The following is a 27,301-nucleotide window of genomic DNA, read 5'->3' on the forward strand; positions in this document are numbered from 1 at the left end:
AGGCTGGGAGGACCGACTCGACTGCTCCGCGCAGGGAGTTGGGGGGAATTCCGGAATTCCGCAGCCCCCCAACCCCACACCCCCCAACCCCGCACCCCCGAGAGAGGAGAGAGCCGTGGGTCTCCTGTGGGAGGTTTATTTAAAAAGGGTTAACTGGTGTGGGGGGAAGGGGTTCAACTGGGTGGTAAGGAGGCCAGGCTGGGGTTCATACAATCCCTTAAATACAAATATAAAATGGAAGAATAAAAATATTTACAGAAATCACGGCGCAGAAGGAGCCCCGGAGCTCCCGGGACAAAGAGTGATGGCGACAAAGGCTGAGAGAGCAGGAGAAAAGCAGCCAGGAGGAAACCTTCTGTGCCAGAGCTCTTCCTCTCCCCAGGAGTCATTCCCAGCTTCCAGGAAGAAATCCCAGCAGGAGAAAAATCCTTCAGCAGGACGAAGGCTTGGATGCCCCTTCTGGAGCCAGAACAGCAGTTTTCACTGTTTTGGTATCAAATCTTTCCTCTAGGAACAAGGACATCCCAGTGGTAGATGAAAGCACACAAGTTTTGTTTTTTTTTTTTTCTTCCAAAGAGAAATTATTTACATCCAACTCCCACATTTCTCCACTTGGAAAGGTCTGGGGGGCCCCAAGAGCTTCACAAGAGCAAGAAGAGATTAAAGTTCTTCCAATTTTAAGAAAATAATTGCAAATACATCTGCTAGGGACAATGCTGACTGGGGCAGGGCACACAACACACCCCCTGTCCCAGCTCCAGGGGGTCCCTTGCAGCCTCCAAGTTCTTTTCCAGCAGGAGGATCCCCAGGACGTGGCCAAAAGGGGAGCAGGGATGGTTCTGCAGCAATCCCAGGTTCCCAGATCACTGTCCCAGGCACACCCTGTCCCCTGCTGACCCCAAAGTGGCAGAGGTGGAACCTGAGCTCAAGCAGAAGACCCAGGGGCAGCTTGGGGAGTGATGCTTGGAACCAGGAGGCACTTAAACCAATTCCTCATTTCCCAATTTACTGCAGTTTAAGAGAAAAATCCTGACCCCCCTCCCCCCCAGCCCAGAAACTGAACACTGGCAAAAAGCACCAAACCCCCACCCCCCCCCTCAACCCTCCTCAGCTTTGGTACAGTGCAACAAAACAAGAGGGGGGGGTTAAGGGCACCCCAGAGCTGCTGCTTTTCACACCAATATTGTGTCATCCCTGAAAATTCACAGTAAGGCTGAATGGACTCACCCCTCACCACCCCTGTTTGGTCCCAAAGAGTTGTCACCACTCTGCTCCCTCCCACCCTGACATTTTCATGAAGTTACCCCCCAAAAAAGCTGAATTTCAACACGGTAGCAGACATAAACAAAACTCAAGAGTTGACACAGTAACTCCAGGTTTTGGGTATCAACTGTTCAAGAACTCAAAATCCCAAAAGTTTGAAACATGAGGGACGTTGAACTTTGCCAAAGGAGAAGGAGGGGAGGAAGAAGCTTTAAAGTTTTTGCCTTCAGAACATCACTGGATGAGATCAGTTCACAGCCACCACAGTTTGTAAATGAACATCTCTGTCCCCAAATCACCAAGTGCTTTGTCCTCTTCATGTTGAAGGCAGTGACAGGATGGATGTGCAGGACTTGGACTCTGACCAGCAGGGAAATTTAGGACAACTGAGTGCAGACACTGCCAGTTTCTACCAGTTCAACTGTGCTTTAAGACTCCTTGCAAAGCCTCAGTTAGAAAAAGGATCACCTCCAGGTATCCAACAACAGAAGAGTTTTAATTTTTTTCTTAAAAAAAAAAAAAAAAAAAACACAAAATGCAAACCCTTAAGACTCTGCAGCTCAGCTGTCAATCATCTCAGAAAGTTCCAGAAGAAGGTCATCTTCATCCTTCCCTGGGTCCAGGTCAATTTCTGCTTCCAGTTTGCCTCCTGAGATTTCCCAAATAAGCTTCTCAAAGTCATCCTCTACAGACAAAGGTGCTTTCCCAGCCCCTGTGGAACTCAACCTCCGGGTCTTGGCAGCTGCTGGGGAAGCTGAAGTGGAGCTGGAGACTTCTGACTGTGGCACCAGCTCTGCCTGGCTCCCAGGATGCAGCTCAGGACTTGGAAGGCAAAGAAAGAGCAAATCAATGTGTGTGACATTCCTCAGACTGATGTTTTCTGCAAACCAGCTCCTGAAGCTGCAGTTAACCCCTCCTACACTACAACCTTACACAGGGGTTGTTATTCCATCATCCTGGGGTTCCTCTTGGAATTCAGTGTTTTATCTTTTTGCAGTCTGGGGTTTAACCACCAGCATCTGGCAAAGAAGGTTCAAGTTTTTGTAGCCAGAGACACTTTGTTAACTGGACTGTACAAGGGTTAGGAAGTCAACCTCTGCAGGCATTCAGAAAACCCAAGGAGTCACTGCAAAGCTGCACCAACTTGAGGCAGTTTGAGAAAAGAATCTAAAGCAGCATTCCTGAGGGCTGCTAGAAAATTATTGCAGCTTAACTGTTCCTTTGGGGGATTTTTTTGGCAATTATCTCCAAACCCTAATTTTTCCACATGTGAAATAAGCCTCATGTTTCACATGAAATACACTGATGGAGAAGAACACACTGTGTGTGGCTGTTACCTGCTTTTACGTTTTCCTCTGCCAGGTTTGGAGGTTGGGCTGTCCTCTGGCAAGGCAGGAACAACAGCCTAGGAAGGAGAGAGGCAGTTCTGAGACACAAGTAACAGGAGATTCTTGCTCCACTGCTTCTCCTCTGGCATTGCTGAACTTTAAACCCAATCACAGAATCAGGATGCTCCTAAGTTACTGCTCTAATGAGATTGTGTCTTTCTGAAGAACACCAAAAATCCTTCACACTTCAGAGAAACCACAGCAGAGTGCTAAATAAATGCTGCCACCCAGCTATTAAAAAACACCAAGGTACTAAAACCACCCTGCAGGTCACTGCTGCATTTGAAAGGGAACAGAGACCTGCAGAACATTCTGTTTTTTTCCATCTTTTCAAGAGGAGGGTAAAACCTGGGGATAAGTTAAGGATAAGTTAAGATGATCTCTGAGGTCCCTTCCAACCCAGCCAATTCTATGATTCTATGATAAATTTTAGCAGGGCCCCAGTACTGCCCCAGCCCCTCTCCTTACCACAACTGCTTTTTTAGCTGAAGGCTCCTTCGTGTCACCACCAGTGGTGCCCAAGGGTTTCACAGCAGCCACAGCAGAGGGATGGCTCTCAGCTGCCTTCCTTTTCACTGTCTGCTTGGTGGGGGAGGCAGCTTTCCCATCCAAAGGCTTCAGGCACACCTTAGATTTGGCTGGAGGAAGAGGAGGAGAGAACTGACACAGCCTTCCTATGCCTCAGGAAAAAAAAAACAAACAACCAAACCACCACAGGTTCTCTTCACAGTCCCATTATCCTCCTAGTTAAATACATTTGGCCAGAACAATGACCTTGCCATTTCCCAGTTCCTCAGCAATATTTTCCACCTAGGAAACTGTTTGCCATCAAGCCACAGAGTGAAGCAACAAAAAGGAGCCAGGGTGTGAAAATTGTCATCTCCTGCTTTTCCTTCAACACCTAAGGGATCATCACTTACCTTTAGCTTTCCTTTCTGGAGGCTGAGCTCCTTGTTTCCCTGCTGCTCCAACAGCACCATCATTTCCTGAGCTTTCAACCCCATCTTCTGGAGATTTCCCCAATCCCTTCTTTGCAATCTGATGAGCTGATCCTGAAACCACAGTGGCTTCAGGACTCCCTGATGCTGGAGTTTTGTCCTTGATTGCTTTTTCAAGGGGCACAGCACCTGCTTCCTTCTGAGGTTTCTCTTCTTGGCGTTGTTTCAGCTGCCTCTTCTCCTTCATGATCTCTTCCAGGCTCTTCACCTGAACTTTAGAATTGGCTGCACTCTGATCAGAGGCCTGGAAAGGAACAAAAGAGAGGATTAATAGGACAGAAGTCTATGGAGATTTCATTAAGAAAATCTGAGTGGCAATCCCTCCAAAATGGCTCCACGAAGAACAGAGCACATTAATAGTATTCAGATCAAACATTTCTTCTTTAAAAAGTTGCCTGGAACAAGCTCCAGGCTTTGCTGTGGAAATTCTGATTCAAAAGCTCTCAATTCCCAGCACAGCAGCTCCTTTCATAGAGCAGAAGCCTCAAGCTGTAATCTCCTATATTAATTTTAAGCAACAAAAAGTGCTATGAGCTCAGCAATACAGCATTCACTGACAGGCTGATTGCCTCTAATACCAAGCTTTGGTCTTTTCTGTTCAAATATACTTCAGGATTTTAAAATATCCTTCAAGTCTGACAAATAAAGTCACTGAGAACAAAAACACTCCCTCCACAAGAGCCTTGTAGATTTTGTCTGGTGCTAACAGGGCTTCTCACTTGCTGTCAGGTATAATCACAGTAATTTAAAGCTTGAGGATTACAACCTTGTCTGGAAATGCTGCAGGAATCAACAGGACTTGATGCTTGCCTCATGCAGGGAGGTAGGAACAGGCCCAACTGTGAGTATGAATCATGTTACAAACCCAACATGACAGAATTTATCAGAGATTGTATGAATATAAGTATGTCTTGACAAAGGACTCACCTCTGCAGGTGCAGAGGCAGCTCTGGCAGAAGGCTTGCTCAATTCCACTATTTTCTTTTCTTCTCTTCCAGGTGCTTTAAAACAAAACAAACAAAAAAATCATTTTGTCAAGAGGAGAAATAAAGAAACTCATCTCCCTCGCTGTGTTCATTTCCTCCTGTCTGTTAATGAAGCAGAGGGAAAGGCTACAGCTGAATCCATGCTGCATCCAAGCTCTCTTCCCTTCACTCACACTCCTATCCCAGAGTTTCTAGAATTTTAAGCATGAGATGTTGAACACTCATTTGTGACAAACCCTGCCCCTCACATCAGGGAGCTGTTCCATGCTTTGCAAACACAGGCACATCCACAGCTCAGTTAAACAACACATGCCAAAGAGGAAGGGAAACTTGGATCCAGCACAGGGAAGATCCCACACCAGACACAGATGGCAAATAAAAAACATAAGAGAAAAATTAGACAACAAAGTGAATGAATTTTCCAGTGGGAAACACTGCAGTGCCATTAGTGGGAAATAAGATGGTTGTACATTTGGGCACTTTTTTGCCCTTTGACTTTGTAGCCTTAAACTCTTCTCTCCTCTTGTATAAACAGAAGATAAAAGCAGTGTCAGCCCTGAGCAAACTGAAATTGTTTGCTGGGGAAAGCACCAGGACAGGGAGCAAATCATCCTCTTACCTATGAGCTTTGTGATCCTTAACAGTCTCCTCCCTGTGGGGGCAGGCTGAGGTTGTGCTGCTGGAGCTGGAACATTTTCTCTGCTCTGCTGCATCCTCAGAGCTTTCTCCTGCTTGATTTCTTCCAAGGTTTTAATCCTCACCTCTCCTGCTGGCTTGGCTTTTCCTGCTGGCTCTGCCAGCTGCACTTTGCCGGGCACAGATGGAGCTGGTGCATTCTGCTTCTTGGGCTCCCCCTCAACTTTTGTCTTGGGGAGAAACTCTTCTGGTTTTTGCTTCTCTTCTTCCACTTGCTTGTGTTTTCTTTCAGCCAGGGCTCCTGAGAAAACTCTGATACGAACTGCAGGGGAGGGTTTTGTCCCCAGGTTGGGATCTTCTGTTTTACAACGTCCTTCAGCCTGGGCTTTAGCTGGAGCCTCCCCTCGTCTCTGATGAGCTCTCTCAAGACGAATTTCCTCCAGAGTTTTCACATGGATCTCTCCTGCTGCCTTGGCAGCCTTCTCTGTCAGCAACAAAGAGAGAGGCAGCACCATTTTAAGAGGATCCAATATTTAAAGTCTCTAAAGTTTGTCACAGTACTAAAGAAAACTCATTCTGTTCCCATGAATGCATCTGATGATTCCTGTTCTGAGTAATATTTTCCTGCTTTAAGCCACTTGCATTTTGGTGCCTTCCAGAAAGAGTGGCTACACACAAAAAAACAACCAACCAACCAAAACACAAAAAACCAAATAAAATAAAAAACCACCACAAAAACCCCAAAAAACCAAACCAAAAAAACCCCCCAAAAAACCCAAAACAAAACCCCAAAAAACTCAAAACCCAAAAAAACTAAAACAAAACCCCAAAAAACCCCAAAACCAAAACCCAAAACCCCAAACCCAAAAACCCAAAACCCAAAAACCAAAACCAAAACCTAAAAACTAAAAACAAAACAAAAAAAACCCCATAAAGCCAACCAACCAAAAAAACCAACCCAAACCAAAACAAAAATCCCAAACAAAACCCCTACAACATCAGACTATTTAATTACTTTCCCAGATTTTGTCTCTCTGTTAGCATCTCAAATTCCTGCTCCTGGCAGCTTTTCTTTTCTACTTGTGGATAAACACACTGCAGCTTCTGACAGCTCACAGCAGGAGCATCAAACTTTGATGAGGTACAAGAGGAAAACATACACAGACACAAACCTAGAGGAGATCTCTGGCAGCAGCCATCAGGGACAGCTTCAGCAGCCCAGCAAAAGGAATCAGACATGCTTTTAAAATTCACTTTTAGGGCTTTATTGACATTCAAACAAGAAAAAAAGGGAAGGCATCCATATATTACCTGTCTCAGTGCTGGTTTGTTCAGAGGGCAATCCTAGCCTCTCCTTCAGAGACTTGGGGACTTGAACTGCAAGACAAACCAGAAAAATGTAGAGACTTTGCATAGATCTCAATTTTGTGTTCACATTTGGAAATGAGACAGGAAATCATCTCACTGGGAGTCAAAGCTACCTTGAACCCTCAGTTCAGAGGCAAAAAGAACCAGCAGAAGAAAGGACAAAAAGAAAAGCTAAATAGTAAATCTGTGCATCAAAGCTGTTTGGTAGCTGTACCTCTCTTTGGTGCTTTGTCAGCATTCTCCAGAATCTCCATCTTCTTCCCCAGCCTCTCAGCAAGGTTACGCCTCAGTGGAAGGACACTTTTAGCAGCTTCAGAAAAAGGGAAAACAAGCAAAACTTGAAGAATATTCCTCTGGAGGAGGAGTTTAGAGCAGCCAGCCACAAACTTCCATTCTTCCAGGTGTATTTTCTTACATTTGTCTTTCAGTTGCTAACAAAATCTGCCATTTCTGCAGTCAACACACAGATCTCCACCACAAAGTATTTTCCTCCCACATACAGCAAAAATATCCTTAAATATATTTATGTTTAGGTGAGGGCACCCAAAGAGCAGCTCACAGAAAGCTCTTACCTAAGGACGTTTTACGTTTTCCCAGTCTCTCAGCAAGATCCAGTTGAATCACTGGCTCCTCCCCTAAAACAAAGAATAACCTCTTTAGTACACATCAATCAGCAGCAGGAAGCATTGTCCTTCCAGCCCATGTCCCCCAAAAAAGGACACTCTTTTGATAACCAAATCATGTAGAAACGCTTCTAAAAAGAACCTGTGCAGATTTAACTCTTTAATACACTGCTCATTATTGCACTGCTGTCTGCAGCTCTCACTCTCAGCCTTTCTGGTGCTTCAAAAATGTGCTGCTTGTATAATTTCACCTTCTACAGGCTTTCCCTTTCATTATTCCTCTGCTTTTCAGCTATCCCCTTATCTCCATCCTGACACCCGTTTTGCCACCAGCCTCTCTGCTGCACTGAGCTCAAACACCAACCCTGTCACAGGCTGTCAGCACTCACAAACCTCACCCAACTTCAGGAACACAAAAGTCAAACATTTGAGAGCCTGGGGGATGGTGACAACATGTGACTTAGCTACAAACACCAGCTTCATACACACTTCTTGGGTTTGTGTTTTTTTTTTGCAGAAAACCAAACTGAGAACCTACAAACACCAAAGCTTTTTTTTTGATCAAACCAAGGACCTTGTGCATAAAAGTGTGGCTTGAATTAGAAAACACCAGCAGGCTGTGGCTGAATTCTCTTAATTATTACTAATTAATTATTACTACAACCCCATGCAGCGCTACAGGCTGGGCACAAAGTGGCTGAGAGCAGCCAGAGAGGGACCTGAGAGTCTGGATTGCCAGGAAGCTGAAGAGGAGCCAGCAGTGTGCCCAGGTGGCCAAGAAGGCCAATGGCATCCTGGGCTGGCTCAGGAACAGCGTGGCCAGCAGGTCCAGGGAAGGGATTCTGCCCCTGTGCTCAGCTCTGGGGAGGCCACAGCTTGAGTCCTGTGTCCAGTTCTGGGCCCCTCAGCCCCTCAGGAAGGAGATTGAGGTGCTGGAGCAGGTCCAGAGAAGAGCAAGGAGGCTGTGAAGGGATCCAGCAGAATTCCTGTGAGGAAGGGCTGAGGGAGCTGGGGGTGTTGAGGCTGGAGAAGAGGAGGCTCAGGGGAGACCTCATCACTCTCTCCAACTCCCTGAAAGGAGGTTGGAGCCAGGGGGGGGTTGGGCTCTTTTCCCAGGCAACTCTCAGCAAGACAAGAGGGCAGGGTCTCAAGTTGTGCCAGGGGAGGTTTAGGTTGGAGATGAGAAAGAATTTCTTTCTGGAGAGGGTGATCAGGCATTGGAATGGGCTGCCCAGGGAAGTAGTGGATTCTCCGTGTCTGGAGATCTTTCCAAAGAGCCTGGATGTGGCACTGAGTGCCATGGGCTGGGAACCACGGGGGGAGTGGATCAAGGGTTGGAGCTGATGACCTCTGAGGTCCCTTCCAACCCAGCCAATTCTATGATTCTAAGCCTTCTGGAAGAGGAGCCAGGAAATGGCAAAACCAGCCCCAGTGTTACCTTGTTTTGCAGCCAGGGTGACAGTTCTCACCACTGTCCGTACGTTTTCCTTCTCTGGCACGGGAATGGTGCGAGCTTGGAGAGGATGAACTGAAACTCCTGAAGGACCTTCTGAGGAAAGCAAGAAAAAGATAAGGATGTTTAGGGAAAATACCCAGCCAAACCAAACAGAAGAACTACAACAAAACATAAACCCATTAGTTATTCATTTCTGTCAAACATACAACAAGCAGTGCAAGGAAGTAAGAGGTGAGCAGTTTCCTTGATTTGCCCTTGGAATTCCTATCTGGAACACCACCTGCTTGAGTTTAAGGAAACAGCTTGCATGCCAGAGCAGCTCAAGGCCCCCAGCTCACCATGGAATTCTGTTCCCCAAGCAGCTCTCAGCTGCAATCATCTCCCAGTTTGAACCCTGAAGTGCAAAAAAAATTCCTTTTTCTTTTGCATACAGCTGTACTGAGAGATGCACAGCCCAGGTTTTAGCAGAAGTTAAAAAACAAAGATGAAGGTGAACACAAGACAGAAGGACAGGAAATCAGGAGATATTAACTCACCACCTTGTTTTTTTGTTTTTTCCTTTAGTTTCTTCAATCTGATTTCTTCAAGGGTTTTTATTCCAAAATTTAAATTGTCATCTGAAACCAGAAACCAGTTAATGAAGCTGAGGCTTGAAGGCACATGTTGAAGAGCGCAGATCCTCAAGCTTCTTACAGCTCAGAACCTTTCCAAAGTATTTTGGATAAAGGAACACTCCCCACAAGTGAAAAAAGGAAAGGATGGTATTTTGGTAAGCAACTGGCACCTTTCTTCACTCTTCCTCCCACCCTTCAGGGTAAAACCATTTAAGCAGTTTAATCCATCTACATGACATGAGATTCCTCTGTCATCAGACATGGGTTTGCACAAAGGAGTCTGCAGGCATTTAAACTCCACTCTGTGGGTTTATTTTGTTCTGCAAAAATAAACAAGAAGGAGCTTACCCAAGGTTCATGTTGTATTAACATACATGAAGCTCATGGAAATAACTGACTCCATGCAGCTACCCTACTTTCTATTGTATTTTTAGAACATTTTGCTTCTGAATTAATTTCTACATTCTCCTTCCAATTACAGCTGTTCCAATACCTTGCTTTGTACTAGCACTGGATTTCCTGGTGGAAACAATCCGTAATCCATTGTGGGGCTCTGTCACTGCCTGCTGGACAGGGGCTTTAGCTTCATCTCCTTCTTCAGAAAGCTGGTCTGAAAGGGAAAAGAAAACTCAGTCAGTTACACTGAGGGAAGAGACAAGATTTCTCATGTTCATATCCAATGACATTTCCATCCAGGTTTCATGGCATTTGTATTCTTAACTAGAAAGAAATGTTTATAGAAAGATGTTTTCTTGCTGAAAAAAAAATACTGAGGACTCCAGACTCCCCCCTGTAGCTTCAAGCACTCCACAGTTCAGGTATTCTGGGATTTGTACAGCCACTCACAGTACAAATGCCTTCAAAGAAGTAAAAAAATGCTCACCATCATCATCTTCATCATCATCTGCAGCATTGATGACAACTGGAGGGTGAGTAGGACTTGGGACATTTTCAGAGTTTTCCACTTTCATCACTCCCCTCAGCTGTGGAGAAGGATTTGACTGCACAGAAAGTTTGTTTTGCTGCAGTGACATCTGAGCCATTTTCACATCATCTTCTGCAGACTCAGGTGGATTTGGCAGTGTAGCTGGAGGAAAAGGAGGATCACCTGTAAGGTGGCCATTTAAGAACTTGATCCCAATGTGGGTGTCACTGTGTAGCTAAGGTAGATAAACCACCTGGCTACTGAATTAGTCTCCTACTCCCCACCCCTGGATACAAGGGCTTCCCTTCACACACAACCCTCACCACTGAAGCACCCAGAAAGGATTAAATGAGGGGAAAGCAACCTGAAAGGCCTGGATCACACAAAGCACAGAGAAGCTGAGCATGAAAGGAAAAGCTAATCCACAGAACTACATTCCCTTTAGCTGAGAGCCTGACTGCAGACTCCTCCCTGCACTCCTAAACCAAGAGTTCCTCGAGGTCTTCTGAGGTGTTATGCTTGCTTGTATTAAATAATTAGCTTTCAGTCTCCAAGAAAAAGGACCTAAGGAACTCACTTTTGCTTGGTGGTAAGAAGAGTCCATCCACGTAACGCCCTTTGGTGTGATGAAAAGCACAGTTGGATTTCTGACAGCCAACTGGTTGGTTCTCCCAGTAACAAGGAATCTCACTGCGTTTTTTCTGGAGAGGGAAGGAAATCAAAGGCTGAGGCTCACACTCACCTCAGATCTGCAAATAAATAGTTTCCCCTCACGCCAGGGATAGGAGTAGTGCAGTGCAGTGCTGAAACATTATCCCAAAGGTCAGATTATCACTAGAAGTGTTCATAGAATCATAGAACTGGCTGGGTTGGAAGGGACCTCAGAGATCATCAAGTCCAACCCTTGATCCACTCCCCCCGTGGTTCCCAGCCCATGGCACTCAGTGCCACATCCAGGCTCTTTGGAAAGATCTCCAGACACGGAGAATCCACTACTTCCCTGGGCAGCCCATTCCAATGCCTGATCACCCTCTCCAGAAAGAAATTCTTTCTCATCTCCAACCTAAACCTCCCCTGGCACAACTTGAGACCCTGCCCTCTTGTCTTGCTGAGAGTTGCCTGGGAAAAGAGCCCAACCCCCTCCTGGCTCCAACCTCCTTTCAGGGAGTTGGAGAGAGTGATGAGGTCTCCCCTGAGCCTCCTCTTCTCCAGCCTCAACACCCCCAGCTCCCTCAGCTCAGATCCTCATAGGATCTGTGCTTATAGAGTAAGCTGAGTAAGCTGTAACAATGATGTCTGTGCTAGAAGACAGCCACCCATGTGTGCATTCAAGGTGGGTTAACCTCTCTGTCAGGTAAAACCTCAAATCAGCCCAGCCACAGCCATGAAAAATGCTCCCCACATCTTCAGGCAAGCACTCACATCAATTTCCATGTGTCTGAACCTGCAGATGTTCCTGAAGCAACGTCCCTCCTGCCAGAGGGTGCAGACTGTTTCATTTCCCAGAGCAGCTTCACAGTGGCGGAAGGAACAGCTCTCTCCCTGGAACCAAAAAGGAAATAAACAAAAAGGGAAATAAAATAAATAAAATAAATAATTTCAGCTTAAAAAAAAAAAAAAAAAAGGGCTATGCTGCTATGCTATTAAGAGCTGGCAGCAGAATCTGAGTGCTTATTAAGTTAAAAGAAATCTGTCTCCTCCCACTCTTCCCTCCTAAAAAACTAAAAAGGAAAAACCAAACAAACAGCCCCCAAAGGAAAAGAAACCCAAACAGACCTTGTTACAAGTGGAGTAGAAATAGAAGTAGCAGTCATCTCCTTGGTGAGACATAATGGACAAATCCTTAGAACAAGCTCAGGTTCCAAGGGTTTGCTCAACCACGGCTTCCTCCAGTCTTGGCCAAAGTTGGCTTCACTCTTTCTTGAAGTGAAAGTCTTCTACTGGCTTGGTCACTGAAATCTTCTTTTTAAAAGTAACCCTAAAGAAAGGTATCCAGCAATGAAAAAGAATTCAGTCAGAAGTGTTTTTTACAGATGCTTTCTGTTACTCAGATTTGTCTCTTGAGGGAGACAACAGCTTGAAAGCATCTTGAACTCCTAAGCAATCCCAAATTAATGTAAAACTGCCTGGGTTTTGTCAGCAAGCATTGGCTCCTGTGTCCTCAGCAGCAGTTACATGCCTTGGAGCACCAAAAAACTACTCCATGTGGGTGTAAAGCCCAAAAGAAAGATTTTTTTTTTTAAAGAAACAGGCCATACCTTTGAGTTAGCCACTAATGATTAACTGTGGGATCCCAATAATTTGAGGTTTTTTAAATACAATTGATCTATTAAATATCTAAAAAATTATCTAAAAAATTTAATTTTCCACTGTGGACCTTCAGATTCACCTACCTGGACAACTTCAGCAAAGGTGGATCTTCCAAGACTTCCAGTTAACTTCTCCTGTAGGCCGAACCAACACTGAATCCGTGAATTAATAATAAAGGGGCAGAAAAACTTTTTCCTCCTCACATTGCCAAGGGAACCTCTCATCCACAATTCAACCATGGGATGTGCTTTTAATCATCTTACAACTAATGGAGGAAGCAAGTCCATTGGAATACTGTCAGACTGGAGACAGCCAGGGTTAGTTAGCTCTTCCAAAAATAAAAAAACCAAACAAAAAAAACTGAAAAAAAAAAAAACAAAAACAAACGAAAAAAAAACCAAAAAACACCCAGTGCCTTTAAAGATGAACTTGTGATTCAAAGTGGCTGCAAAAATGAGGATCCATCTTCCACAGCCGGATCATTTTTAATTTTTTTTTTTTTTTTTTTTTTTTTAATTTAGAATTCAGTAAGTTGCAATTTCTGGTCTTCCAAGATTTCTTCACCTATTAAGAAAACACAAAAACCTTCCCCCATCTTTATTACCTGCACAGCAAACAAGATACTTGTGTGTATAAATACACAACTCTGTATTCACACACACCACGAGTCAGCAAAAGTGAAGTCAGCATGAGCAACAACAAACATCTGCATTTCTGGCTATTTGCCACTGCATAAAAAGTCTCCTTTTGTGGGAAACTGGGAAAAAAATCTGACAGAGCTACAACATGTCTGGGTGAGCAGCCTGATGGTTTAGAACAGGAGTGGTTTGGGGGCAGCAGAGATGCAGCAGGAAGATGTTTGCAGAGGGGATGCTGCACCAGGTCTGGATCCAAACCCAACTTTTAGCCCTGATCAGACACCTCAGTTCACAGCAGGGAGAGAGCAGAGCTCTGGGGGGCAGGGAAAATGCTGACTCTGCAAGTGGCATGGCTGCAACAGCCCCAAAATTGTTGAGAGACTTTGAGTTGAGGAAATGATTTTGGTTTAGAGCAAACAGAACAAGTTTGCCATCAAATGCTGGTCCCTAATCCATAGCTCCACCACAATCCATTGCTGCAACACCACAGCTTTCTTTTTTAAGTCCAATTAAAGAATTTTTTTTTGGTGCCACCAGAGCTGAACCTGATTTTATTTAACCACAAGCAATTATTTTTTTTTGGATGTGAAGTCAGATTATCTGATTCTTAGGGTTTTTTTGATTTTTGTTTTTTTTTTTTAAAGACACCAAATGCCATAAGTCTTGCAACCAGACCAGACAGAGTTCAAACTAAAAGTGATTCTGACTCCTTTCATTAAAAATTAAAATCCTACACGTTTCTGTGCAAACTATTTTTTGACTCTTCTGGACAAAACTGAATGAAATGGTTCTTACAAATTAAAAATACAAGGCTGGAGCCTTTTACTCACACAAACACCAGGGAATTTTCCAGGATTTTTTTTTTCCCAGGGAATTTTCCCAAATCCAAAATAAAACCAGGAAAAGTTTGGTTCTCATGCTCAATTTGGGTTTTTTGATTGCTGGACAAAGGGAATAAAAACAGTAAAGTGCAAGGTTTTCTTTCCTTGACTACTGGTGGGAATATTCACTTCTGACCTTTACTTTTATGTCCTATGGATTCCTTTGCACCTACTTCTAAAAATGATCACTACCACTGCTGGCTAAATTCCATTTCAAGTGCAATTTCTTCAGTTCACACAAGGCAACACCAAAGAGATGGCAGGATCCCTGCTTTGGTGAGCAGACATTCCAATACAAATCAGAAGGAATTCATGGTCTAGAAGGTGGCATTTCCTTCCTCTGGGAAGTGGGAGATACCTGTACAACACAACATTATTATTATTTCCACCACCATGGGGAGGAAAAAAAAGAAATCTCCTCAGGTTTAGCTCTCTGGACTGCCCAAGCAGCTCAGCATTTTGCTTGTTGCCTTCCATATTCCTAAGCAGACTCCAAGAGCTGTGTGGAATTTGAGTAACCTTGTTTAAGGAACTGGGGGAAAAAAAAGCGCAAAACTTTAAAACTAATAAAAACCCCAACAATCCCCTCCCCCCAAGCCCTCCTGGTTCTGAACTCCACAGAAGTACATTCCTTATAAAAAAAAAAAGGTTAACCCAAACCCTGTTTTTTCAAAACCTGGTACCAATGAACACTTCAATGAGTGCTAAGGAGAAACCAACCCAATTAAACACCCCCAAAAGCCTGAGTAAAACTGAGTAACTCTGGTGCACTCAGCAGGTCTCTAATGAAACTGAGGAAGAATTTTAAACACTTTTTTTTTTTCTCTGCAACTCTACTATAATAAAACCATAAATAATTAGATGCAATTAAGGGTCAGGAAAAACATGCCAACAAGCTGTGCTAAGGGAAGAGAAGCAGTACAGCTGAAGTCTGCCCAGTTTGTGTGACAAGATTTTCTCTCTTGGTACTGATGGTTTCACCCTGTCCTGTCACAAAGCCCAAGAAAGAAACAGAAGTTTTGCACCTCAACAAACCCATGACAAGTATCAACATTCCTATCTCTGGGCTTTTTTGGTTAAAAACCACTTGGACAGTCTCTCTTCATTGTCTGTTTTGTGCCTGCCAACAGCTGCTGGGGTTTACCTGCTCAGTGCTGTGCTGTCTCCACGGGGGGGAGTCAGAAGGGTGGGATTCCAGAGAATCCCATGGAACATGGGATTATGATGTCTGTGGGCTAGGGCATGGAACCACTTGGGGCTAACACCCCCCCCTTCTCTGTAGGGAATCCTAAAGCTCACTTGGCCAGAACTGAAGCAGAAGAGTCATGATTTCTACTCCTTACTCTGTCTGAGTCAGTTTTAGTTTTTTAGGTTTTTTTTAGTTTTTAGGGTGTTTTTTTTTTAGTTTTCTTTTTTAAATCCTGTCCAGAGAGGGGATGGGGGAATGTTCTGAGACTGGGGGCTACAGCACTCCAAGTGCCTCAGAGAAAGGCTGCAAGGTCCCCAGTGAAGCAGGCAAAGGTTAAAGCAGATGATCCTCTCTGTTTCCTCCACCACTGAGTCAGGGTCACCTTTCACCACGAGTCCAAGAGCCAGGGCCATGAGTTTCCACAGCCACGTGGACAGACAGCTGGACAAACTTGATTTGAAGATGTCCCACTTAAGGACTTGAATGAGGACAATTTGCCCTAAGATGAGAGGCAAATCAACTGCTCCTGAAGGGACTGCCTGGCCTGGGGTTTCTGCAACAACCCTGAACCAAAGCACTCACAGCTTAGACACTGCTGCAGGATAGATTTGTCTTTTTATCTTGACAGAAAGGAGAAGGAATTCTTCAAGCAGGGATCTTGAAAAGTGGCCAAGAGTTCACTTTTGAAAGCACCACTCTGTAGAAAATCACCTCTCAGTCCAAGAGCAACAGTGACACTTTTGATTTGAAAAATGTGTCCACAGAAGGACTGCAGTTCCCCACTGCCCTCCACCTGCATGCCAAGAATCCTGCACCCACCAGATCTCTGGGACAAGATGAGAAAAGCCCCATTCCCTCTCTCAGGATGCTGTTGCTGCACTTTCTGCTGTTTTAAAATCAGTTTAACATAAAAAGGGAAGAGAGAGGTTCACTGAGCAGCTGTTTCCTGCCTCAAGTGATCCTCTGGAAGATGGTCTGAATGCTGGAGTTCCAGAAGAATTCCATGGGCCTCAGAATGAGTAAGCAAATCCCTTAAGCAACTGCTGACCTGTTCTCAGTGCTTCTGTGCTCAAACTCCTGAAACATTAATTTAAAAACAAATATAAAGCATGGCAGCTGGCACCTAACACTGCACACACAGTGCAGTCAGAAGCTGGAGAGCCAGGGGTGAGGGGATTAAGGGAAAGCCAACAGCAATTTGGGAACTTGGTTCTTGTAGGACACTTCCTACTGCAGAAGTTTTAGGAAAGCCAGGAGGGAGCTGGGTGCTTCCTCAAGGGGAACTTCTGCTGGTGCAGTGAGTCAAAAGATATCCTGGGAGCACCACTGTCCATGGTTCAGGGTACAGATAAATTAATTGTGCATTTCTGGGTTGTGCTTTCTCCAAAGCCATGAAAAATATTCTGTTCAGTCAGGTTAGCAATGCACACTTCCAGCCTCATGCCCCAATTTATGTGAACTTCAAATAAGTTGGCACTGAAAATACAAGTTCTTCAATAATCCATTTTCTGCCAGCTCTTTATCTGCTGTTGAGCTGCATTCTGACACCCAAATTCCTTCACAGCAGTTTGGAGCTGAGAGTCTGAGTCCCACGGTGAAGATTTTTGTCCTTCCTCCTACCAAGTGGCAAAGGTGGAACAGCAACACCCAAGCTTGGAGATGTTAAACCCCAACCAGCTCTGAGACTGCTGAAAAGAAACACCTCATTCTGCTGCCTTCATGGGGCAAAAATCCACAGAGAACAGTGAAAAAAAGAGAATAAAATACTCCAGAAATGCTTCCTGAGCTTCAGCAGCACCTTCAGATGTGCCGAGTTCCTGCCCAACAGTGTGAGGAATGCCAGGTACACAGAGGGTCAGCTGAGATGTTCCAGACAGCAGCTGTGTTTGTCTTCATTTCTGGCATGAAAAGGTTACTCCGAGTATCACTTCCATCAAGAAAAATCCCCTGCATCTTCTGCAGATCCCTCCAAAATACACTCCTGCTGCAGCTGCAATGGCTGTACCAGCACACCCCACACCTGGGGCAAATCTCTTGAACCCAGGCATATTTTGCAGTCCACTCCTTCTCCTTTTCCAGCTGAAAATTCAGGGCTGACACAGACACATTCTCCTCCCCTTGACCTCTGGCTCTGAGCCCAACACAAACAACAGCCTGCTTGGAAACGTCATCAAAGAGTCAGAGTCCCAAGTAAACCCCTGGCTTGCCTCAGATGGGTTTTGTTTTGGAGTTGGGTTGTTTGTTTTGGGGTTTTTTTTTCTTTGCATAGCAGGTGAACCACAGCTCCAAAGTTCCAGAAAATGGAAGTTCTTGCGCCAGGATAAGCCTGAACATTCCCTGGTCAGCTAGGGACCCCTCTCCAGCTTGCTCAGGGCCACCAGGCCTGAGTGCAGCACACGCAGGTGTGGCAGTGCCAGTCCCAAATCCTTGGTACATTTTTAGACAGCATCAATTTTGGATGTAGTGGCTTTCCCTTAATCCATAACCTCTTCCTTCCTGTATTTTCAGTGGGTGGCTCTCTATCAGCCACCAGATTTTCCTCCTTGGTGTCCCAACAGGTACAGGGAATCAGTTCCAAACTCCAGGGACTGCTACAGCTGCTACACCTCCTCTGAGGCACGACAGGAATACTTCAGAACAAGACACTAATTCTTTCTCTGTTTCTGAAACCAACCCTGGAGCCTGGCAGCAATTTACTACCAGGGTTTCTCTTCCCGACTCCAATGTTTTATTGGATCTCAAAAAGATCGGATTTCCCCTGGATGCAGCCATTTGGCAGGCTGCCATTTTAGAAGAGAAGTGACAGCAAGAGGAAGTTTTCTCTTAACTTGTTTTTTTTCTCCTGAAACCCCTGGCCATCCAGCAACAATTCCAGCCAAGCTGTTCAGCCTCATCAGTGTAACATGGGTCCAGGTTCTGGTACCATTTAAGAATCTCCTATCCCCAGGAGATTATTTTTTTTAATTTTTTTTTTTTTTTTTTTTTTTTACAATGAAATATACACAATGTTTCTATGTTGAAAGCCCGGCCCAGAGCTCAACCCCTGGCTGCAGTATGCACCCCAAAGCCCCAGTCTGTGGGAACAACCTGCAGGGTCCACACACTGATCCCTGAAACAATCCAAAATCCCTTTTGCATTTTCATTTTAGACGCAGAGGGAAGGAACCAGAACCTCTCCGAGTTCCAATTCCGAAGGAACACAAACAAACGTCACCCAATCGGTTTGTTGTTTTAGAACAACCTAAAGGAGCAATTAAGCTGAGTGGGTGCATCCAGAGTTAGTCAGATCCTGGAGGTAATTCCTTTGGGGAACGAAGAAGCAGTTTGCCGGGTGACTACCTCACAGCACGTCCCTGAGACGCATTGCTACAAAAGGAAGTCACAAGGATTTCACCGAAAATAACGTAACCTCCAGACCCCTGAGCTCGGGGTCTTCAACCGACCCAACCGAACCTCTCCAGACCTTGTCCCATGTTTCCCCCAGAGCCCCCCGGGGGGTTCTAACGGCCCAGGGAAGGGCAGAGCTGCGAAACGGGAGAGCTGCGGGCCTGCAACCGGGGGCAGAGGGACCTTGGGCCTACCCGGGCAGCGGGGGGGCAGCTGCCCTCAAGTCCCGGGGCGCTGAAGACGAGGAGAACCCCTCCCTAGGAGAGCCCTCACTACCCCAGGGGTCCCAACCAGCTCCTCCCACCCTCTCCAGTGGCTGCGGATCCCCCCCCGCTGAGGAGCGCTCAGGGACGCGGCCTGGGCCGCCCGCCCCGCCGGGGACGCGGCCTTTTCCCTTCAGGGGAGCGGAGAGGAGCCGGGCCGGGTGAGCAGCCATTCCCCCGCCCCTGCGGTCTACGAACGGCTGTAGTTACCGGCGAGCAGGGACTTTACCGAACCCCTGGGAGCCGCCGCGGGGGTCTCCGCTCTCCGGTCTCCGCCGCTCGGCGCCGTCGCCTTCCCCGCTGCCAGCCTCAAAGATGGCGCCGAACATCCGGGTACCCCCCACTCGCCCGTTGCTAAGATGCCGGCCGGAGCGGCTTCACAACGTCACTTCCGCCCGTTCGCCACCACCCCCCTCCCCGCCCCCTATCCACGCAGCGACCAAAGTGGGGCGGGCGGGGCCGCTAAACAAACCGGGCGGGCGGGTGGGTTTTGTGCTGTTTCCTCTCCCGAGGTTTCTCGCCAGCGATTCTCACCCCTAAAAAATGTGGGGCAGACAGGAGAGCGTCCCCTTCCCAGTCACCACCGCCTCGGCTGGGGTGCCGTGAGCTCCCCGTCCTGTCAAGGGCTGTGCCTTCTCTTCCATGGTTCCAGGCCTCATGCCCTCAGCGGGCTGTGCCCTTCCTTGCTCCCTGTCCCAGGGTTTTGCTTTCCCAGCCGAGAACTGATTTATGTTTGGGGGTTTTTTTGAACTTGGTATCCCGAAGAGGCAGGCTTGGGGGGCTTGGGACCCCTGAGGTTGCTGTGGAGCCCCGGGAGGGAGGGCTGGGCCTGGCTGGGGAGCTCTGGGAGCCGCCATCTCCTTGTCAGAGCCTGCAGAGGCTTCGTGGCAGATGGCAAAGGTGAATCTGCCTCTTTTTTCTTCTTTCCTCCTTCACCCAGCATGCCAGTGCCCTCCTGTCCCCTGCTTGTCCCTCCAGCAGTGATTTACAGGCACAGGAGCAGCGTTTGGGGCAGCCCCACCATGGCACTGGCTCAGCCATTGCCCCCGGTAATCGAGTGCCAAGTCCTGTGCTTTGTTTCTCTCTTTGCATCCAGCCCGGACGAGGTTCATAAAAAGAAGGAAGAAGTTGTGGCTCTTCTGTTTAATGAAAAGTTGGAGGCCAGTGTCAGTGCAGACGCCTCCCCCAGAAAGCAGGAAAGAGGGTGAGGCAGCAGAGGAGCTTTCACAGCTGCCCTGCCATCATCTCCCAAGGGCAGAGACTCATATGAGAGGTTGCAGATTGAGCTTTCCCCCTGCCAATCTCACCCAAATCTCTCTCATCATGGCCCTGGAGTTCCTACAGACAGAGAAGCCAACAGCTCCTCCACCAAAGCCAGGGAGGATTCAACAGCTCCAGTGCAATCAACCTGCTGGGGAATGGGAGTTTTTCAGAAGGTAGGTGCTTTTATTTCCTGTTATCTTTGTCAAAGTGCCTCTGTGGAAGCCAAATAATCTCTGGAGAGAGGCAGGACAAAGCCAGAGCCCAGGAGATGAAGATCACAACCTCCATCATGCATCACCTTAGAGGCACTGCAGACACCCTGGGACAAGGGAGGATCTTTGCTTTGGGGCAGCTTGCCACAGAACCCATGGATTCTGGTTTGGATGGCCCAGTTCTGGACTTTGCTTGCCAATGGAAGAAGCCATCCTTGTGACAAAGTGGTGGCTGCCACCAGCCAGCCCCTGCCCCTCAGCAGCAGGAGACACAACCCTCCCACTAAAGGGGGTGTTTGGAGCACTAGGGTTGCTTTTTGATCCCCATCCCTCTTTCCCCCCTGCAGATCCCCCCCTGTCACACTCCAGCTGGTTCCAAGAGGAAACCCAACTGTTCATCCAGCACTTGGAGGGGAGGAGGATTGGTTTCAGAAGCTGGTGGACACACTGAGCACATCACAGTTACATGTGGGCACATTTTATTCTCTGGATGCACTTGTGCATTGTTTCTGCTCAACAGCCAAAGCTTTATTGATTCAAAACCAGGACCCTTCTCCCCCACCCCCAGCACACTTTGTTTTGTTGCTCTGTACCCCCCTTTCCAACCCTCAACCACTCATCCACTTCCACTTTGAGTATTATCTCTGCTTGGAATCTTATTTTCTTAGAAGAAGCCAGCTGACAAATCATTCAAATTTTTGTTTTTTCTCCCAAGAACCATATAAATTACATGCAAAACATTGTACATAGAGATTAATATCAAAATGCAATACAGATCAGGTGCACTTTAAGCTGGACTCTAGGATATGGCAAACACACCAGGGTACATATTGCTTTGAAACCACCATTTTTTTTTTTTAATGTCATGCATATCACATAATATTCAGTCTTTTGTTTTGTATTTTTCTGTTTTTATACAAAAATACCAGTGCTTGTTATACTTAGTTACTGGAAAAGAAGAACTCAGATCTGCGTGCCCTCTTGAAAAGAAAGTTTTGTTGTGAGAGCATTGGATAAATATATATACACACACAAATGTTGCTTTAATACTGTATATATATATATTTATTTAAGGGGAGGAAATAAACTAAAGGCAGTTTTAGCCATGGGCTTTGCTGAATGAAAAGTGTTTTGCTTTTTTTTATTTTTTTTTTATTATTATTTTATTTGTTTTTCAGGAGGATAGCAGAGGCAGGACAGCCAGAGCTCAGGGGGACAGCCTTGGCAGAGAGATGCTGGAGAAGATCAGCCAGGTGCCACAACACACACTGGCTTTGTCCCACAACCTCACTTGGGGACAGGTGAGAGGAGAGCAGGACCCCCCCCACACACAACCTGGGGCTGCAGGAGGGGGTTTTGGGGGGGGTGGGTGCTCCAGGGGCTGATGAACTCATAGGAGCTGGAGCCAGCAGTGAGGAGAGATGGCAGGCAGGTAACACTTGTCCTTTCCCCAAGAGGTACAAAAGCCTGCAGGGACTCTTCTTTGAGGTCCTTGGTCCCTGCAGTCACAGAGGGCAACAGGAGTGTGGGGGGGAGAGATGCCCCCCCCCTGGTTTAGGGATGGGGTTTTTTCCCCTCACCCCGACGTTGTGTCACCCCGAGAAGCATTTCTGAAGGGGTTGAGCACTCCAGGACATCTGCTCCTCAGCTGGGGAAAGCCAGAGGCTGCCCATGCTAAAATTTGGTTTAGTTTTTTTCCTTCTTGAGATTGTTTCAAAATTCTCCTCAAAGCTTATTGCACAAAACCTTTGAAAATGAAGCATAACCCCTGTGCAAACCAAAGGAAACCTCCTCACCTAATGCAAATGCCTCAAAATGCCTGGTCAGCAATGCACACTGGATGTGGTGTAATGTCTTTGGTACCAATCTGCCAATTTATTTAACAGAAAAAACACCACCAGAGACCCTACCCTCATTAAGTTCTTAACCTCATTAAGAACTGGATACAAAATGCCCTTCAGAGTGGTTTAATGACAAAGCATTCCAAGGCAAGTTCACACAGCTTACAGGGGATGACTTCAGTTCCTGGCTGGCATGGCACTCTCCCCCGTGCACACTTGTGGCAGTTCAAACCAAGCAAGAAATAAAAATAAAAATATGTATCTCCCCCTTGGTTGTTTTTTTTTTGTGTGTGTGTTTTTTTGTGGTTTTTTTTCAAGGCATGTTGCAGAGAGTCCCCAGAAGTTCAGGCCGCCGACCATGCCTTTCAGCACAGAGCACCAATCTCCCCCACCCCTTTTGTAAAAAAGTCCTCAAATAACTTAACCCAATAGTCAGCTGCTGCCAGTATATCACTGAAACTAAACAGAAAAAAAAAATACAGAAAAGATGTATGCACAATAAACATTTCTACTTGACTTAACCAGCCAGACCCATGTAATTTATATAAAAAAACAACCCCACCATTTGTGTCATCCAACTAACACTGGTAGAAAGATGGCTGCTCAGAGAAAAGGGAGCTGATTGGCATCCCAGTGCTGACACACTGAATTTTTTATCTTCATTCCCTGTCCCTGTCACCTGCCCTCACACAGCCACACGTCGTGGCAGACGTGGGACTCCCCATTTCTTTATTTTATTTTTTTTTCTTTAAACAAAATACATATGGCTGACGTAAAAATATCAGTTTCTGATCTAAAGAAAACTATATATTTTTTTTTAAATTTTTTTTGCATAATATTTATATATAATTATTTCTCCCCCTCCTACTATGGAAACTAGAACAACAAAAATAGATCAACTAAAGAATGACCAAGACCCTTGTGGCAACCTGCCAGTCACAGATTTCTGGGAGTGGCTTTGAGAGCCTCCAAAGTTGGCTTTTAGTTAAGTTTTCATTGGTTTAAGTCCTTTTTTTTTTTTCTTTTTAATGCTTAAAACAGGTCTGAGGTATTAAAAAAATATCAAAAGCAAAAAAAAAAAGTGTGTGTCCCCTGAACATATTAATAAATATTCATGTAAGCCTGTAAGAACACTGTATTTCCATTCCTTTTTTTTTTTTTTTTTTGCAAGTATTTAAAATAGAAAAAGTGATCTTTTCAGCAATGTCACCTTTAGTACAGAACCAAACCCCACAACCCTCTTCCCCTTTTTGTCTTTCCCGTTATGGAGAACACCCAAAAAACCCACCACCACTCCCTGGGCCTGCCTGAATTTTTTTTTTTCTTTTTTTTTCCCAGCTGGGGAAGGAAGGGGGAGGGCAGGGATGGGTTTGACTGCAGGGGCAGGGGGTTTGACACCCAATTTATAATTGAGATGGGCAGTGGTGGCAATTTCTTCTTGGTTTTGGCAGTGTATGGAGCCCAGCAGCGAGGCAGGAGACCTGGGAGAAGGAACGGGGCCACCTCATCCCTCCCACCCCAAGGAAGGGAGGAGGCAGATGCTGGGCTGGAAACAAAACAAAGACACTTGGTTTGCTTTGTTGTCATTTAAGGAACACTTGTTTCTTGGCAAAAGTACTGGGTCCTGGTGTGGCAGGAGGTGCTGCAGGCAGTGCTTGGAGAAGGCACGGGAGATTCTGCTGTGCGTTCTTCAAAAATAAAAAGAAAAAAAAAGGAAAGAAAGGAAAAGAAGAAACCAGCCAAGCCCACCCTCTGGCCAGAACCTCTCTGCTTCCAGGGCTGAGATGGGCAAAGATGAGGATGCTGTACAGCCAGCTGCAGCCAGGTTCTCTCTGCTTCCAAAGGAGACAAAGAAGAGAAGGCAGCAAAGGTTCCTCCAGCCCTGTCTGCCTGGGGTCAGCACCCAGGGGTGCATCAGCCCATGGAGGACAAACAGAGCCCAAGCCAAGCAACCTCCTGCCTCCTGCTCTGTCCCAGGGCTTCCCAAGAGGGGCACTTCAGAGCCAGCTGGTTCAGGACACCAGGGGAAAAAAAAAAAACCAACCAGGACTCTCACCTAATGATTACGAGACTGAGGTGAGACAGGACACACAGGGTGCAGACAGCCTTCAAAAAAGCAGCAAGTCAGACAAAACCTCCATGGAGCATCTTCTCTGGAAGAGCTGCAGCCAGCCAACCAACTAACCAACCAACCTGCCACTTCTGCCTCCACTGGCAAACCAGCTCCAGAAGTGCACCAGAAATCAAGGGCTCCAGAGCCTTCCCCTTTCACCAGCTAAAGAGACAACCTGGTTCCTCCCCACTGCTCTGCCAATAACCTGATGCTTGTTCTCCATCCAGCTGCTCGTGCTTTGGTAGCAAGATGCAGAGCTGGTGAGCACAGCTGGCACAGGCCCTGGGGTTCCTCCAAGGCTGAAGGATTATTCAAACCACCAGGCAAATCAGAATGGGCACAAGTTTCTCTGCTCCTGCTGGCAGAAGGCATTAAACCTTTTCCCTCCCCCTAAGAGTTTCAAGGCTGCTCACTAAGAGCAGAGGAGATGCCATCTCTTAAGTTTCTCCAGAAAGAAGCTCTGTTTCTCACAACCATACAGTTTTTCTTCACTAATCCTTCCACTTTCACCTCCACCTTGCTTTGTAGAAAAAAAATCAGAATTTTTTACATCCAGCAAGGTCACAGCCAAGTCACCTTCGTTTCTTTGTCTACCAATTGCTGCTGCTTTGGAAACAGAGAGAAAAGTGTGTGCAGACACAGAGGAGGAACTGTAAAGGCTTGGTACCATTTTTCAGGGTGGAAGACTGGTGTACATCCCTGTATCTAATCAATCTGTGAGTAAACACCTTGCCCCCTAGCTGGGTTTTTTGTTGTTTATTTTAAAATTTTCACACTCAAGTGTTAACTCCCCCACTTCCCCCTGTGAAGAAGCTGGGGGGCAAATCCCACAAGCAAAGAACAACCCCCAAAATGAGAAGAAAACCCTAAAACCACAAGTGGGGAAAAAAAAAAAAAATTAATCAAGTCATCAGTGCACCCTGGCCCTCGGGCTGAGTGCATCCATGTGAGACTACAACATTTTGAACTTTTGTTAGACATGCAGTTTTTTCCCATAGTGAAAACCACCAACAGATGCATGGAGCCCAACTCTTGGAGAGGAAATAACCTGGCTGCTTCATTTGGGTGAGTACCACTGAAAATTAGGGATGGAGATGCAGAATTTTGGCTTAGCCTCTCTCCCAACATCCAGCATCGTGGTACTCTGGTTCCCACTGCTAAATAAAGGTAAAAAAAAAACCAAGACAAAAAACCAACCCAAAACAACAAAACAAAAATGAAAAAAACCCCAACAAAACAAAAATCAACCCCCAAAAAACAAACCATCCAAATGATATACATATGAGCAGTTTGACACGAAGTGACCTCAGTGTGTGATCAGTTACTGGTGCCAACATCACACAGAGCGAGGGACGAAGGTGGTGGAGGAGGAGAAGGAGGGGGGTGTTCAAAGTTTAAGGTCAAACTGATGTCTCCAAGCTGTGTAAGGGGCTTTCAGGCTCCGGGATGGTGACCTCAGCTTGATTGCTGTCCACTGCATTGTTATTTCTGTTGAGGGATGTAGATCCACCCAAGGTACCCCCACCTTGCTTTTTGAGTCCGTCAGTCTCAGGGTCGTCTTCAGCGCCATCAAGGAATGGTGTTCGAGGCTCATCTTCCTCCAGGATGAACTCTGGGTGAGTCATGAAGTTATGGATGGAGCTTCTGGATTCAGGTTTCTCAAGGCCTTCATACAAGGAGCTACGGAACGCATTCACCACTTTGATCTGCCAGGAGGCCAGGAGGGTGGGGGAGAAATAAAAGAGGGGTTAGTAGTGGCTCTGGAGGGTCAGAACTCCCAGGAGAAAAGTAAAAATAAAAGACACCGTAGAACAAAAAGCACAACAACAACAACAACAGTCACCACCACTGAACAGACAGCTAAGTCAAAATGAGAGGTTTATGGTGGACTAAGAGGACCAACATGGATCAGACTCAGGCACTGGGTGTGTGATGGGGAATCAACCGACTATGGGGCGACTTCAGAAGCTGCAAGAAAAGACACGAAAAACAGCTCAAAAAAACCAAAAACAAAACACCCCCCAAACAAACAACAAACCAACAAACCCCAAATCAAACCAAGACCAGATCACTCCAAATGAATGGAAGCCAAAATGCATTAGTTGTCATTATGGGTGTGCACGCGGGTCTGTGTGCGTAAACGAGGACAAAAAAAGTGGAACTACAACTCAAAAGAGAGGTGGGTTAGACAAACAGTGGGTTCACTTCAAGGCAAAAAAACTGTACTGTGGGAGCAATGTGTGTGTTTGTTGTTTCATCTTTAGACCTACAGACAGGACTGGACTTTAAAAAGGTGTCACAAACTTTTCAAGCCCACGTGAAGCAGTAGGTCCAAGGGGATGCCATGAGCAGGAAAACTGGACCCAGCTCAACATGCAAGAAGGAAGCCAGATCTGTGCCAGTCTGCCCACAAAGCTGCCACCTGGGATCCTGGGCTCTGGATCCTTCCCTACACCAACATGCTGAAGAGGACCCAGAGGTTTCCAAATGCAGCTGATCCTTTTGGATACTCTGCACGAGAAACAATCCCAAACTTTGCTAGCAAGCCTGGCCACACCACTCCTGCAACGCCCACAGGGCTGCCAGCATCACAAAGCCAGGCTCAACGTGTCCCAAGTAGGAGATCCAGAGCCTGGTTTGGACAACCAGGGAATGGCTCTGCCACCCCCATCACACTGGAAGGGAGATGTCTGGAAACAAGCCTGGAAGGAGGATTCACTGCTCCCTCCAGTTCTCTGGAAATTCAGCCTGGAAGCCCTTCCAGCTCTCACCCTCCCTTGAATCCAAGTTGTTCAGTTGGATAGGTGACAAACATCAGGTCCAGTGCAGGAAGGGGCAGCAAGTGGCAGCTCCGTGGGAATACAGCAAACCTCTCCACCCTAGAGGTGAGAGGCAACCAAGATGTGCACCCAGCTCTTGGGGGTGATTCGGGGCTATAATCACTCAG

General features: G+C 46.3%; 2 protein-coding genes across 16 annotated transcripts in view; both read right to left on the reverse strand.

The window, feature by feature from the left end:
• Positions 1 to 548: 548 nt before the first annotated feature.
• ZC3H11A (zinc finger CCCH-type containing 11A) lies at positions 549 to 19,244 on the reverse strand. 7 transcript variants are annotated; one of them, XM_030465697.1, is made up of 18 exons: positions 19,155 to 19,244; positions 12,651 to 12,701; positions 12,034 to 12,235; positions 11,680 to 11,799; positions 10,835 to 10,958; positions 10,216 to 10,419; positions 9,826 to 9,942; positions 9,255 to 9,335; positions 8,701 to 8,811; positions 7,212 to 7,274; positions 6,854 to 6,949; positions 6,583 to 6,648; positions 5,255 to 5,755; positions 4,577 to 4,650; positions 3,572 to 3,893; positions 3,120 to 3,289; positions 2,601 to 2,668; positions 549 to 2,085 (listed from the first exon to the last, which is right to left on the reverse strand). In XM_030465697.1, the coding sequence occupies exons 3-18, from the start codon at positions 12,085 to 12,087 to the stop codon at positions 1,824 to 1,826; spliced, it is 2,433 nt and encodes an 810-aa protein (XP_030321557.1). In that variant the 5' UTR covers positions 12,088 to 12,235; positions 12,651 to 12,701; positions 19,155 to 19,244; the 3' UTR covers positions 549 to 1,823. The 7 variants fall into 7 exon arrangements, with proteins under 7 accessions (XP_030321557.1, XP_030321555.1, XP_030321554.1 ...); XM_030465695.1 differs by having other exon boundaries at positions 19,136 to 19,238; XM_030465694.1 differs by having other exon boundaries at positions 12,651 to 12,869; positions 19,136 to 19,225.
• A 3,286-nt stretch (positions 19,245 to 22,530) lies between these two features.
• Positions 22,531 to 27,301, reverse strand: part of ATP2B4 (ATPase plasma membrane Ca2+ transporting 4) — a 48,297-nt gene continuing 43,526 nt past the window's right edge. For 8 of the 9 annotated variants that reach the window (XM_030465597.1, XM_030465596.1, XM_030465593.1 and 5 more), the window contains one exon: positions 22,531 to 26,060. In XM_030465597.1, the coding sequence (XP_030321457.1) occupies positions 26,035 to 26,060 (26 nt within the window). In that variant the 3' untranslated portion in view covers positions 22,531 to 26,034. The remainder of the gene's footprint in view (positions 26,061 to 27,301) is intronic. The other variant, XM_030465594.1, reaches the window with a different exon arrangement.

Source organism: Calypte anna, chromosome 26 (genome assembly GCF_003957555.1).
Source record: "Calypte anna isolate BGI_N300 chromosome 26, bCalAnn1_v1.p, whole genome shotgun sequence".
NCBI classification, from domain to species: domain Eukaryota; kingdom Metazoa; phylum Chordata; class Aves; order Apodiformes; family Trochilidae; genus Calypte; species Calypte anna.

What these genes read in the sequence shown, in the direction of transcription:
- ZC3H11A (XM_030465697.1), bottom strand. Translation starts at nt 12,087, where the DNA reads ATGTCTCACCAAGGAGATGACTGCTACTTCTATTTCTACTCCACTTGT. An exon ending in CTGCCTCTGCACCTGCAGAG is followed by an intron (nt 3,894 to 4,576) that starts GTGAGTCCTTTG and finishes GTTCCTTTCCAG; the next exon opens with GCCTCTGATCAGAGTGCAGC. An exon ending in AGAGGAAAACGTAAAAGCAG is followed by an intron (nt 2,086 to 2,600) that starts GTAACAGCCACA and finishes TTGCCTTCCAAG; the next exon opens with TCCTGAGCTGCATCCTGGGA.